Raw genomic sequence first — 13,786 nt, 5'->3', positions numbered from 1 at the left:
ACAACAAGTAGAATGATGAGCGGAGGATGCTGTACGTTCAGTTAGCCACTCAGTTCTGCTGCAGTGAACAACATGCTGAGTTTCCGAATAGGCCCCGGAGAGCCATTGTTTTCCAAATAACAATGATCACTCTTTGCAGCGAGACTTACCTTCTCACGATCGGACAACTAAGATTATTAGGTTTGCCAGCCAAGGAGCAAAGTGCTGGATACAATGGAGTGATGCCTCCCACACAGTCTTGCAGATATTTGCTCTCTTTCTGTGTCTCCCTTCTTCACACACACACACACACACACACACACACACACACACACACACACACACACACATACATATGATATATGGGCTGTCACACTGACTGTTTCTCACATCTGCTTTCTTGACAGAATGGGCAGAGCACCACCGAGGAAGGAGTCACACCTGCTGTCAAGGTACATGGCATCTCTGGAACACACACAAATGCAAAGACCTACACACACACACACACACGCACACATTAATGGCACTCAACATTCATGCAGCTTACCATCCAATAAATTAGAGGACTTGGACACGACTCCTGCATTGTATTCTCTGGCTTTTGTATCTGCTTTTCTATGAAAGCCAGCAGCAGGAGGCGAAATTCCATCAAAGGGCAAAATTCTTCTGATTATCTCCATTTTGAGCCATTTCTGTGCACAAAGCACGTGTTCGCGCAACGTGCGACGGTGCGCTGATTTATTCATTTAGCAATTGCACTGAAAGCCCTCAGTGGGCATTAGCCGGCTGGACTTTAATGTGTTGAATACTGTCTGAGTGAGGCTGATCGAGCCGCAGCCCAGCTACTGTGTGTGGAGATGTGTCTGGGTCAATATAATAGGGCCATAATAATACCATAGTGCATGTCCTCATGTGTCCTGTTAACATGTTAACACGTCACACAGAGACAAAAACACAGCGAGAATCACCGAGTCAGCCCTTTCCTGCCTCCTGGCTGGCCTCTGCGCTTTATTGTCCGGCTCCGAAACATGATCCTGTTTCCTCCTGTAGATTGTTACTCTCCAGCCATGTAGGAGAGGACGAGGCAATGTTCCTTCTCGCGCAGCTTCTTTTTTTTATTTTTTTATTTTTTTATTTTCTGTGTTTGTGTCCTCGCTCTCGAGGGGGATGGAGTCTGAAGAGCATGTCGTCTTTTCTTTCTGTTGGGAACAATGTGCTGTGACTGAGGCAGAGCAGAGTGCGCTGGATGAGAAAGAGGTGTTTCAGTCAAAGTGGTAGCACGCAGGGGCAGCACTGGTTAAAGCCATTAATGTTTGATGGCAAAGGGGAACAAATACACAGACCTCTTAGCTTGGACAGACCATAACGTAATGCATTTTCAGATTCAAACTCATTTAAATAATATTATGTAAATTGGCAGTATGGGCGAGATCATTATTAAGGCTGAATGGTGTGCAAAACAGATCACATTGCAGATATTTTGACAGATATGAGTCATGATTTCAGTAGAAATGGTCATTTTTGCATTTCATTTTCATGAAAATAAATAGATAAAGAAAGGATGATTTAGTTTTTTACTGGGATCTTGTACCTCCTGCGATTTGCACGTGGCTGTATTTGAGATTTCGATAATTTTTCAGTAAATTGTTCAGCCCTGATCATTATCTTGGTCTCAGTTAGGGTATTTTCAAGTATAAATATATAGCTAATGATGGAAACATGGACTTTTGTCACTGAAAAAGAAACCAGATCACGTCGTGGTAGATCCACATAATAAGGTCAGTATTGGTGCATCTCTAATCATATCATCACAATATGGCTCGATAATATTTAATTACTGCTCAGGCCTGGGTAGTGCAGTTATGTTCATTACATATTGTGCTAATTGATTGGGGAGAACTTAAGTAATCTGATCATTTATATAATCGTGTTTATTAGGACGTCCTCCAGAAGGGCTGCTGGGATGTCTACCTGTGAGTCCACAGGAAGGCCCATGTTTCTGAGGTGCACATGGCGAGATTCAGTCAGCAGTCTTTTATTCACTTTCTGTAATGTTTTCTTACTCTGAGGCATTGGATCAGGGTTGTTGTGGATGGGGGTAGACCTGGTCCCCAGAGTGTTCTGGCACCATGCGGGCAGGGCTGTTGAGATCAGTCGCTCCAGTGATCGATGCCGAGCTGCAGTTTAAAGGCTGGGAATCTGATAATGGCTGCTGTTATCTACTCTAGCCATGGGAGTTACCTGGCTCCAGCAGACCTAATTGGATGGGGGGGCTGCGAATTGAGACTGAGGGAGGGAGAGAGTGGCTGTCCTTGCTGGCTGAACCAATGTTAAAACCTGAAAAAGGGTTTAAAACGGCGAAGTGATTGTCCTCAGCATTAAGCTGTGTGTGTGTGTATGTGTGTTTATGGACGGTGAGGTTAAGTCAGTCGTCTGCCCCTGGAGAAGACCTGCACAGCGCTAATGAGCCATCTTCTGTCTGCTGACGCTCTCTCTCCTTCACCTCGTATAAAAAACTGATGAATACACAACAGCACATTACTCAGATGCTGCTGCTGCTGTTGTCCTTCTAATGTGTTCTTCAGAGCCATTAACCTGATAGTAAAGGTGACTGCAGCAGGTAAGGCTCGCCGACAGGTTGCTGTTCAAAGGGCTTTAACCCAGGGACTGTTGCTATGATTATTTAGCCTTTTTCATTGTCTGTTTTGAGACATGAAAATAACCTGGAAAGAGGCAGAAATCCACCTCCACAGTGCCACTGACGAGGGCTTTTTTTAAACTAAGATAATTAATAAATTCTATTTCAGCTCACAAGAGATTTCAGAATTTATCTAAGTGGATGCAAGATGATTGCTGTGCACACGCACACACACACACACACACACACACACCCCTTGCCTAACCCTAACCCTACCCTTAACCTTAACCCAAGTCTCCACCCTAAAACTTAATAACTTAATGATTTACATTATGGTGACTTGAGTTTTGTCTCCATAAGGAAGGCGAGTCCCCACAATGTGACTGTAAACAGATTTATGTCCCCACAACATGAGTAGTAATGTCAACACATACACACACACACACACACACACACACACATGCACACACACACACACACACACACAGCAAATTTTCGCCTGGCATTACTTTTGACTGCAGGATCATTTGTGTTTATTCTCCTCAAACAGCCAGAACAGTGTTCATTAGCTGGAAGCTAGTGAGCAACAGCAGGCACAGAGGGGGTGTGTGTGTGTGTGTGTGTGTGTGTGTGTGTGTGTGTGTGTGTGTGTGTGTGTGTGTGTGTGTGTGTGTGTGTGTGTGTGTTTGTTTTCAGTTCAACCTGATCTGAACTCAGCACCAGAGTCCGGTTCTCTCAGTCATTTCCTTCCAGTCTCTTTTCTTGTTCTCCTCTCCTTCGTGTCCATGACGTAAAGTACATTTCCCCTCCAGTCAGCAATCAACAAACAGAGACTGATTACAGAACAAGTTGGCTTCTCGGCGGCTCTGCTGCAGACAGGTTGAAGGGAAGCTAATACCACTTTTTAATCCCAAAAGTTTAAAAGATAAACTCTCCTCCAACTGGTAAACGGCTCCGGATCACAGCAGAATCCGGAGTGTCGCCGAGTGTTTACTCCTGCAGAAGCTCCGGTCTGTCGGCGCTCTGCCGGGTCCTCCACACACAACTCTCAGCAATTCAGGCGTCAGCGTTATGGATGAAGCGTCATGACATTTGGCACAAGCCTTGAAATGACTGTACAGTTTCATATTTTGCAAAGAGACATTGCTTCATAAGCGAGTTCGGAGAATGTAAGATGTTTTTTCCCAAACCCAAAGATATTCAGTTTAGACTGAACTGAAACAGAGCAGCTGACGTTTCAGAGGCTGGAACCAGATAATGTTTATGGTTTTTATGGTTTTGGCTCAATGAATTACTTAAACTATTCACTGATTATTAAAATGATTGTTTAAGGATCGTCTGTCAGCTGTTGTGTGTCGATGTTAGTCGTGAAAATACAAAAACCAACCATTTCTCATTTCACTGCACGGTTCTCTCTTTGGCTTTTCTCCCAGCTCTCATCTTCTCCACACAGTTTAAAAGAGATAAAAACTTAGATCCTGGTGACAGTGCAGTAGCCGTTAACAACAAATGGCCTCTGGTGAGGTGTATTGATGGGATGATCAGGCAGCAGAGCACACTCACCTAAGAGGCTACTCATCTGATCTCGTCACAGGGGGATGATATCACCCGGCAATTTACTCCCTGACAATAAGCCAGGCTGACGATGCTCCCATCTGCTCCCACACAAGTGTGGAAATTGGCCTTTTCTCGCAACAAATCACATCAACCTCGCTATCCTTGAGGATACCTGCGAGGGAGATTTGTTCAAAAAGTAGAAACAATGGACGAGACCGCCTCAGTTTCCGAGACAGAAGTGCTTCAGAAAGAAAAAAACAGATGAAGAAAAATGCCATATGTGGTGAGAGTTAAGCCATCTACAGTGGGACTGCCAAAAGGAAGTGAAAACCATGAGCCCAGCAGGCCAAAGTGACCTCACATGAGGACATGAATCAGGCCAGCAGCCGTGCTTGCACCTCTTGCAGTGAGCTTGTATGATCTGGTTGCTGCCTATCGGCGTCACTTTTGGTAATCAGATAATCTCTTGAGTCATTCCTCAAGCACAAACGGCAATAATCGTCTGGTTTCAGCTTCTCCAATGCAGCTGGTAAGTATGAACTGAATATCTTTTGCTTTTGGTCTGTTGGTAAGACAAAGCCAGACAGTCAACAGCATCACCCCGGACTCTTGGGAAACTGTGATTTTCCCTTTTTCGTCTCGGTGCTTAATTGCCTAATCAAGAAAATAATCATTAGTGTCTGTTCACCTTGACCAATGAGACAATCTTATTGATTTTCTCCACCAGAATTTATGAGACCAGCATGTTTGAAGTCAGACAACAGCATTGAGTTTGAGACTATCCCACTGTTAAGGCCCCCCTAATACACACGCAAAACCCAAACGCAGCTTATTGCACACCTCCATCAGTGAGGCGCGTCATTTACGGCCATAGAGCTGATAAAACTCCAGCTCAGAAAATCATTTACTGCTTTGTCAGAAACAAAGGACCATTTGTGCTATTGCACAAATTTATCAGTCATTCCAGATCAGAGCAGTTTTTGATCTGCGGACCTCACAAGGCTCGTGGGAGGTTTTTCATTCAGCCTGTTGTAATCTACCCAACCAAATACTAATGAAGTAACAATAGTCTCATTGCTAATTGTGTTACGCTTTGTTACGGAAGCTGAGTCCCTTGTTCCAAATGAATTCACTGTAAATTACATTTTTTTAACTGAGCCTAATGTGAAATGATTAAAACTGAATTCATACTAAGTGCTCGCACTCATAGTAAGAGCACATTGAGGGGAAATAAAGGGTTTTGAAATGTGGCCATCGGAAAGTTGGTGGCCGCTTTTATAGGCTCCTGACAGGCGCTCGCAAAGATTCAGATGATGTTTCACTTTTTATACTTTACCCAGCCGTGCACCATAAATCACAGCTGATGTCTCCATGACAATAATGAATTAGCCAGAGCTTGATTAACAGTCACCGTTAAAGCAGTCTGGACAAACCTTTCAGGCCTTGTGCTTTATTACCACAGGCTGTTAACAGGTGATACATTTTTACCTTTTATCACATCTTCCAGTGCAACATTAAATTATTCCCTGACCTCAAGAAAATGTAATACTCCCGTAGTGTGACGAGAATTGGTTGTCTTGGTTTCACATCAAAGCAGCTGACAGCCACCGAGGCAAAAGCGAGCAGGGTTATAATTGGATAATTCCAGATTTTCTGTGCTCCTGTAAATGGAGGACTCGTGCTGAGGACTCAGCTTTCAGAGTTGTCGTAGAGACAAGGCAGCCGAACCAAACCAAGACATTTATGAGACTTAATGCTGCTGGATGTAGCAAGGTGGGATGTTTCAGTGTCACTTCACATTTTGGCTCAGCATGGTTGTACGTGAGGATTAAAGGTACAATATGTTCCCACATTTAAATGTCTAAAATGGCTCAACCATGTTATATATTTTGTTCAGGTGTGCTCTTATGTGATCAAACCCCTGAGAAAGCTGCAGTTTTATCGTCTGTCAATGGCATCTTTTAACCACTCTAGTAGCTGTAACTTCCATGGAAACACCAGATGATACGTCAGACTTCCTGATTTGTTCAAAAACAATGGCAGTCCTAGTCTTTGACGCGGACCACAGACTTATTGTTGATAGCTAAATTTAGCTAATTTAGCGTAGCATAGCAGAGGCTACGTAACGTTACCTGCTGCATCCGGTCTTCCACCCGTGCTCTGCCTTGCAGAAGCCTTCCTGTTAATGTCCCAGCAGCTGTTTAGAAAACAGTTACTTATTTCAGAAAAGGCCGAGGATCAGTCTCTCGTCCTGTACACTTCAGTTCTGGTAGCGGGTGGCGCATGCTTGAGACGAGCATGACAGTTTCTTGGATTGTGTTGGCTTGGCGCACTGCCTGTGAGATTGCCCACCCCTCCCTACCTGAAAAGACCATTAGACAGGAATGCTATAGTCATGCTTTGGTTAAAATATGAGGCTAGGGCTCAAGGAAACTGTTGAACATTTCTCACTGTTATTTTAACATTTTACACCCCAAAATATCCCTGTTTAGAACAAACTGAGCATTTGGATTGACGGTATTGAAGTGGACGCTGATGCAGGAGTGGTTTGAAAGGTTTCTTTGGACATTTTGATATTATTTTCTTCTGCAAAGTCTACATCAGGTGAATTTAATTACAGTTTTTAGCAACTTTGGGGCTTTCTTTGTGAAACATAATTTGGAAAAGTATGAAAAGTAATACATAATTTTAAAGGATGTCCTTAAAGTGCCCAGAAAAATGGACATCCTCTGTTTCATGACAGCTGTGCAGATTCACTCTGATGTCTGTTCTTTGATATGATTCAGAACAGCCACTCAATGGGCCAGTAAGCATTAGTTTCGTTATTGTTGAATCTTCAGAGTATTTTCTCCATTACTCGTTTAGTCTATAGAATACAAAAAAAAAAAAAAAACGCATCAAAATGCTTTCAAAACCCAAAAGATATTTCACTGACTGTCATCATATGAGAGACAAAGAAGAGAAGCAATTCTTCACATTTGAGAAGCTGCAACTCACCAAATTGAAAAATGACTGAAACGATGACCTGATTATCACAGAGTTGCTGTGGTGAGAGTGTTTTGTTGAATGCATGAGCTGGGGGTTTCACACACAAAAAATGCTCCTATATGTAACTTGCACAGCATGCAGTTTTGCTTCTGTGTGCTTTTGAGTTCTCGTTTCCGCTGGTGTGAGTCCCCCTTCAATATGAGCCCCCACCTGCCATGCCTGAGGGCAGGAAGCAGAAAGGGTGAATGTGTTTTCCACTGGTGTCAGTGACATTTTTGTAGTCCCTAATGTGGATAATGGCTTTTTACTGCAGCTAGGCGCAGAGCGAGTGGTATTTGTGCTTCACTGACCGAGTGACGAGAGGCCACAGCGGAGGGGAGCGAGGGAGCTGGAAAGAGGGAATGGATGGGAGGAGCAGACCGCATAGGAGGAGTGCAGGAGTGGAGAACAGAGAGGGGAGGGAACAGCGGGCCTCCCCCTGCATAGTTCTCCCTCCAGTCAGTCAGTTGTGGATACAAGTGCCATCGCACAGCTCTGAACTGTGTGACTGCAGAAAGACTCAGCATGCGGGAAACCAAGAAGAAGGAAGTGGCAGAATAACTCAGCACTTCAAAAGACACACTCCGCGTCACTGGGGAATGATGTATGTGAAGCAAATGCACACACACACACTCTCGCGTAGTCCTCATTGTGATCCATTGTACCTCTGGCTAATCTGTCTGTATCCTCAGATCACGAACCGCAGGCTTCCACATGCAGCGCATCGTTCTGCTCTCTAGTCAGAAGAAGGGCTCAGCGCAGCCTCGGGGTTGAGTGTTTCCAGGACTGATTAAATATTTACCAGTGGCAAGAGTATGTAGGCAGGGATTGCAGCTTACACGATGAGCTTTTTGACCTCTGGGCTGCCGTGGAGCGCTGCAGAGCAGGCGAGTCAGGAAATGGGAAAGTCAGGGCTGCGCAGCCTCGCGGCGTACGTTTGTGTTAGCTTAAGCCTCTCTGTGTGCACATGCATGTTGTAGGCATGGCAACTGCTCTCTGTTTCTTTTACAGAACTGACCTCACACTTGATTTATGTGGTGTTACCCACCTTGTGCCCCCCCCCCCCCCCCCCCTCCACACACACAGGCACCCACTGAATACACACTCTCAATGCTTATTCCTCTGAGCCCTCCTCCACAGTTCCTGTATTATCAGTCTGTGTGTAATCTCCTGGATGGAGTTCAGATTATGTGCAGAAAACAGTCTGGATGACTTGCAATCTGTTGTGTGTCCTGAGCCTCTTGTTGAAGGGTTTCGTGTGTTTCATGGTCACTGGGCACATGTCCTATTTGAAGATGAACTTGGAGATGATGCTCTGTATGTCACAATGGTGAGGAATTAACCCCGCACATCACTGCCGTTGCTGCTGCTGCTTCTGCAAGAAAATCCACTTCATACCTTTGTTTAGACGTTCGCTCGTGTAATCTGTGGTTGCTGATTTTCTTCCAGTGACACTAATGAAGATGGTAGAGGGTTGTCAGAGAAGCTGGAGACGGCGTGACACGAACTGGTGTGTAGAAAAGCAGAGGAAGAGAGGAGAACTAATGGGAGACAAAAAAAGAGAAGGGAGTAGAGACGAAGCTACGTCTCTTTCTTTTGACGTACGCTAAATGATAAATACGTGTTATCAGTGAGTTTTAGAGGTGCTGGTAGGTAGATTGTTTGAACTTTGCACAGAACCAGGCTATCTGTTTCCCCTTGTTTTTTCCCTCTGTGCTTAGCTAAGCTGATTTTGACTGAAAATGATGATAATGATCATTTTTCCTACATTTCGTCCCAAACATGAATGTTCCCATACGTTCAGAGAACATGATTTATAGGCTTTTTCTCCGTAGCACCACAATGCTTCTTTATAATGGCATGTTATGACACATTTTAACTTTATCAAAAAATTGCAGCTCCTGCAATTTGCATTTTACACTTGGCAATGTTGTGATTCTGATAATATTGCGATTAGTCGTTCAGCCCTGCTGTAGCTTTGTGTGTACTGGAGAGATATGGGAGTGGCATCAACCTTCTCATCTTACTCTCAGCAGGAAAGCCAGTAAGTATATTTCTGTATTTCTTAAAGGGAAGTCTCCTCATGCGGGCTTTGCTTCCTGCTTGTCTGCTCCTATCTTTCCTCTGTCTGTGTGTTATGCACACTGGAAGGATCGCCCCCTTTGTGGGCTTTCAGTCTGATAAATTCACTGAACTCTCCTCAAAGGAAACCAACAGAAAAGACAGAAAGAAAAGCAGAATAATTTCCTTTCTGCCTCCTCTGTTGCTTATCTTCCTCTTTTCCTCTCTTCCTACTTTAGCTGCTTTATTTTCTCTTGGCTCGCATCCCTGTGGGGGCTTTTTGCATTTTACCTCTTGATGAGATGCATCCTATCAGTTTCAATCGCTCCCCTTCCTTGGCCCTTTTGGGTTTTGCTGACTAATAGTTGGATTTATGTGAAGAAACTGGGCATGTGCGCAGGACAGTTTTGCGGTAGAGGTGTGTGATCTCGCCCCAAGCTCCCGCTGAAGATTATATTCACACTGGGACATTGTGTTGCAACAAATCTTAGTGTTTTCATCAGCCTGCGAGGAATGCCAGAGATCTGACGATTGCAACATGAAACGCATGCATCAGTTTTCTTGTGTTTAATAAATAACCTGACGTTATCTGAATATGGTACTAGTCCTCGACCATCTGCTGTTCCAGTTTGCCAAGTTCCAACGAATGCCAAGAATTCTTAGCAAATCTATGGTGATCACCAGACCTGCGATCCTCCATCACTTTCCTTCATAATACCTGAATTTGAGCTCAGAGTTTCAATATTTGCTCTGCAGATTTGACTTTGTCTCTCTCCTTGCTATTGTGGCCTTTTTCTACCCCATTTTTGCTTCCTGCTTCCTCAAAACATCCACGAGCCAGTGAGTCAACCTCTTGTCTTTTCACTTGCCCAATATGTGATCAGGAATAAAAGATTCAGGTCTACACAAGGCAGCTCCAAGGTATGAATGTGCATAACTGGATGACTGTGCAACAGGATATTGCTGAAAAAGGGCAATGCATCCCCAGCGAGCCTTCAAATGCTTATTAAAGGTTAAATAAATACAATAAAACTTTATGGAAGGAGTGATGATGGGGACAGAGGACGTCAATCGAGCTGTGCTCCTGACTTGCGTCGTGCTCGATGTGTTTTCTTCTTCTGTGCAGCATCGCCAAACATTTTCAGGGCTGGAAAGTGTCAAACATTTCTTAGAAAACTTGATCACGCAGCTCTCAGCGGAGTGCGAAACCTTGCCAGTGGAGTAATACATTATGCCAGCATCTGCTCGGCAGTGATCCCCAGTGAGCGGAGGCCTGTATTAACAAGGTTTGGACACGCCTTGGAGCTCGACGGAGCCGAACACTTCACATTCCACTGCATGGTTAGAGGGATGAAGTGGGGAGAGGGATTGGAGCTAAAGAGAATAGAGCTGTCTGTGACTGATTATATCACTTTGGGCTTCAGGATGCAGCCTAACATGCACTTAATGTATTATTGTCTAGTCAGTGCACATGCTATGGGTGTGTTTTGTGTGTGTCTGTCTGTGGCTGTGTGTGTGTGTGTGTGTGTGTGTGTGTGTGTGTGTGTGTGTGTGAGAGAGAGAGAGAGAGAGTTTGCGACTTCAGTTCTGAACTCAGTTGAACCTAAAATGTTGCAGCTGTCTGGATTTGTTTAGGTCTAGCTGTGTGCTATGCTATGTGACCCTATTTTGTGGGTGTTTCTGCATGTGTATGTGTGTGTTTTGTGTACACATGTTCACCCCCCCCAAAAAAAAGGGACTTTGATTGAATACAGTGCAAAAAAAATGTCCACTTTTATTTTAACAGAGGAAAATTGCTAATGTCAGCACTGTGGCACAGACTCAGAGGTGACATTGGTGGCGCCCGTCACAGATGTGGCTCGAGCACACAAACACGTGTACACACACACACACACACACACACACACACACCCTGACAGCCAGTAAGAATAATAAGCAGTGTGAGCTGTAGGGTTTGTGTTTTTATAGCACTCTTTTGCTGACAACTCTGTCATTATATCATTCAGGCGTTTGACAGCATTGTCTTCGATCACAGTTTGTGACAGTATACCTAGGAGGCAGCCCACGGCCACACACACACACACACACACACACACACACACACACACACACTCACACACTCACACACGCACACATGCACAGGACCCAGATGTAGAGACAGTGTGCAGGGTTTGTCTGTCTGCCTTTAATGTCGAAGTGTTTGTTTCTGTTGGACTGCTCACCCTTTCTTGGTCTGAGATGCGTTCGGCTGTACTATCTTCCCGTTATAACATGACTCAGACCTTAAACAAGCCTCTGAAATGACTGTTGAGCAGGATCATGTGCTGAGAGCTGACAGCGCTTATTGCTCTTTGCAGTTCCCCTACGACCCACTGTTTTTTCTCGGCCTCCTTCTCCTCCCATAGCAACACACATTATTACCCATACTTCAGCACCTTTCATTTCCTCAGCTATCACTGTAATGAGCACAGAGCTGTTCATAAAAGATACACCCAAGGGTGAGCATGCAGGGACCTGGTGTTGGCAAGGTGGCGGCACAAAATCTGTTCATACACACTCACAAAAATCTGTCATTTAAATCACAGCTGTTGCTCTTCAGTGTTGGAAGAATGTGGCATCAAAATGATATTTTCAGATTGTGCCAGCAGTCTGTTATTTTGATGAAATGGCAGAGGATTATGCTTGCATATAATTAGATTTAGAGATTAGAGTCCGCTCTTGTAGTGCACTCTGAATATCTGAATCTTAGATCAAAGTAAAGTCTATACACGCAGCTTAAGGTAAAGAGAGGGATCTTGGAATTATTCTGGTAGCGTAGAAGCATTATATCAGTGCTATCCAAGATGCTTATGTGTGAGGATCCAGACTGAGCAGGATATATAAAACTTTGCAAGAATAAAAAGTCACTGTGTGCATTGCATCATAAATACGCTTACACGGTATTTTTTCAGAGTAATAAAACCTTGCTCACATGGTGTTCCTGCTGTGCTCCACTTCCATTGTAAAGCTGTGTATGTGCATAAGGCCGGTGCCAGCAGTTAACCATAAATTGGTCTCAGCACACCCTGATTTAATCTGATTTGCACGTGAATGCCAGTCATCATGGACCTGCGGAAATAATAGGAAATCATTTTCGTGCAATTAGACCAGTCAGAATAATTGTGCACAGTAAGATCCTCAAATGAGGTCCTCTCAGAGGGAATAGTAGAGCCTCTCTCTCTCCACTCTTTACCTGTTTGTTGGTCATTTCACAGAGCCTTGGAAGTCAGCTTTGTTGTCACAGCATGAGCAAAGGTGCTGCAAAGACCAGCGGTGGATGGACTCCAGTGTCACTCGAGGCCACAGGAGTCGTGCAGCCGTGTCAGGCTGCATTAGGAAAGTAAAATTGCACTGAAGAGAAGATCCTCAGGGTGGCCGGAGAAGGAAGAATTCACAGTAGCTGTATTTTTCATCAAAAGAAGAGCGCACGATTGCTAGACGGGAACCTTTGCCTCACAAAACAAATTATGGCAATTCTGTTAAACTGCTTTTAGGATGGAGATTGCTTTTGGATTGGAAAGCTGGCAGGCATCACATACTGTGTTTCTCTGCCTCTGTTTTAGGCCAGAAAAGCAGCACGTCCCTAAAGACTTGTGCTCACTGTTATCTTGCATTGGCAAGATCCTTGAACAGTACTAAGCAGACAGTGTTTTATTGCTCACAGTGATTACGCACTATGGCTTTACAGCTATATATTATGAGGCTGAAGAGCCTAATGATTGGTTGCTGAAGTTGGTATTGTACTATAGAGATACTGAGACCTAACATAACCTAACAGATTTCTCTCTTCTGCAATGCATTTTTGATGCCACCAGTAGGGAGCATCGAGGCAGAAAATGTTCAGGTTCTACACGCTGTGGCTTTAATTCAGATTTAGGTATTAAAAGGTGGTGCATGTTTCCTTGGTTTGAACCTAACTTCAGCCTTTGTGTTCATGCGCTCATTCAGCTTCACTTCTTGTGAGGCTCCTTAATTGGACAAGCTTTCCTCTCCGCTCTCACAGGACATCATTTAAATAGACGGACAGGTACGTTAATGGTGTTCTTTTTATTCAAATGACTCAGGAATGTTAATGCAGCTTGTGCTGCTATTGTGAAAGTGCTGGGAAAGATTTTAATTAATATTCCACTGAATGAGGGGAAGTGCTAACAAACATGTTCAGCCTTTAAAATTGAAATTATTTCTACCTGCCAAGTCGCTCAGTTCTGCTCAGCATGTCACAACTGTAATCACAGAGCTGCATATCCATCAATTCAACTGAAAAGGGCAGATGGAAAGTCAAACAGCCAAACTCCGAAAAAGCACCGTAACAACACGTCCGTTTGGTAACACTGTGACTAGTCCTATTAATAGGCCTGATTAATAGACCTATTTCAAGACACCTGATGCGTAAATGAAGTACGTAAATAAACTGCAGCAGGTGTCGCTTCCATGATGTAACCAAGGTCAGGTCTAATAGAAATGTGGCTGCACGAGGAGTTCAAA

At 44.1% G+C, this 13,786-nt stretch overlaps 1 protein-coding gene across 2 annotated transcripts in view; it reads left to right on the top strand.

The window, feature by feature from the left end:
* The window catches only part of rps6ka1 (ribosomal protein S6 kinase a, polypeptide 1), a 53,123-nt gene that overhangs the window by 12,990 nt on the left and 26,347 nt on the right, over positions 1-13,786 (top strand). For both annotated transcript variants that reach the window (XM_076748052.1, XM_076748050.1), the window contains exon 2: positions 387-431. In XM_076748052.1, the coding sequence (XP_076604167.1) occupies positions 387-431 (45 nt within the window). The remainder of the gene's footprint in view (positions 1-386; positions 432-13,786) is intronic.

Source organism: Chaetodon auriga, chromosome 14, assembly GCF_051107435.1.
Source record: "Chaetodon auriga isolate fChaAug3 chromosome 14, fChaAug3.hap1, whole genome shotgun sequence".
Lineage (NCBI taxonomy): Eukaryota > Metazoa > Chordata > Actinopteri > Chaetodontiformes > Chaetodontidae > Chaetodon > Chaetodon auriga.
This window is presented reverse-complemented; position numbering and strand designations above follow the sequence as displayed.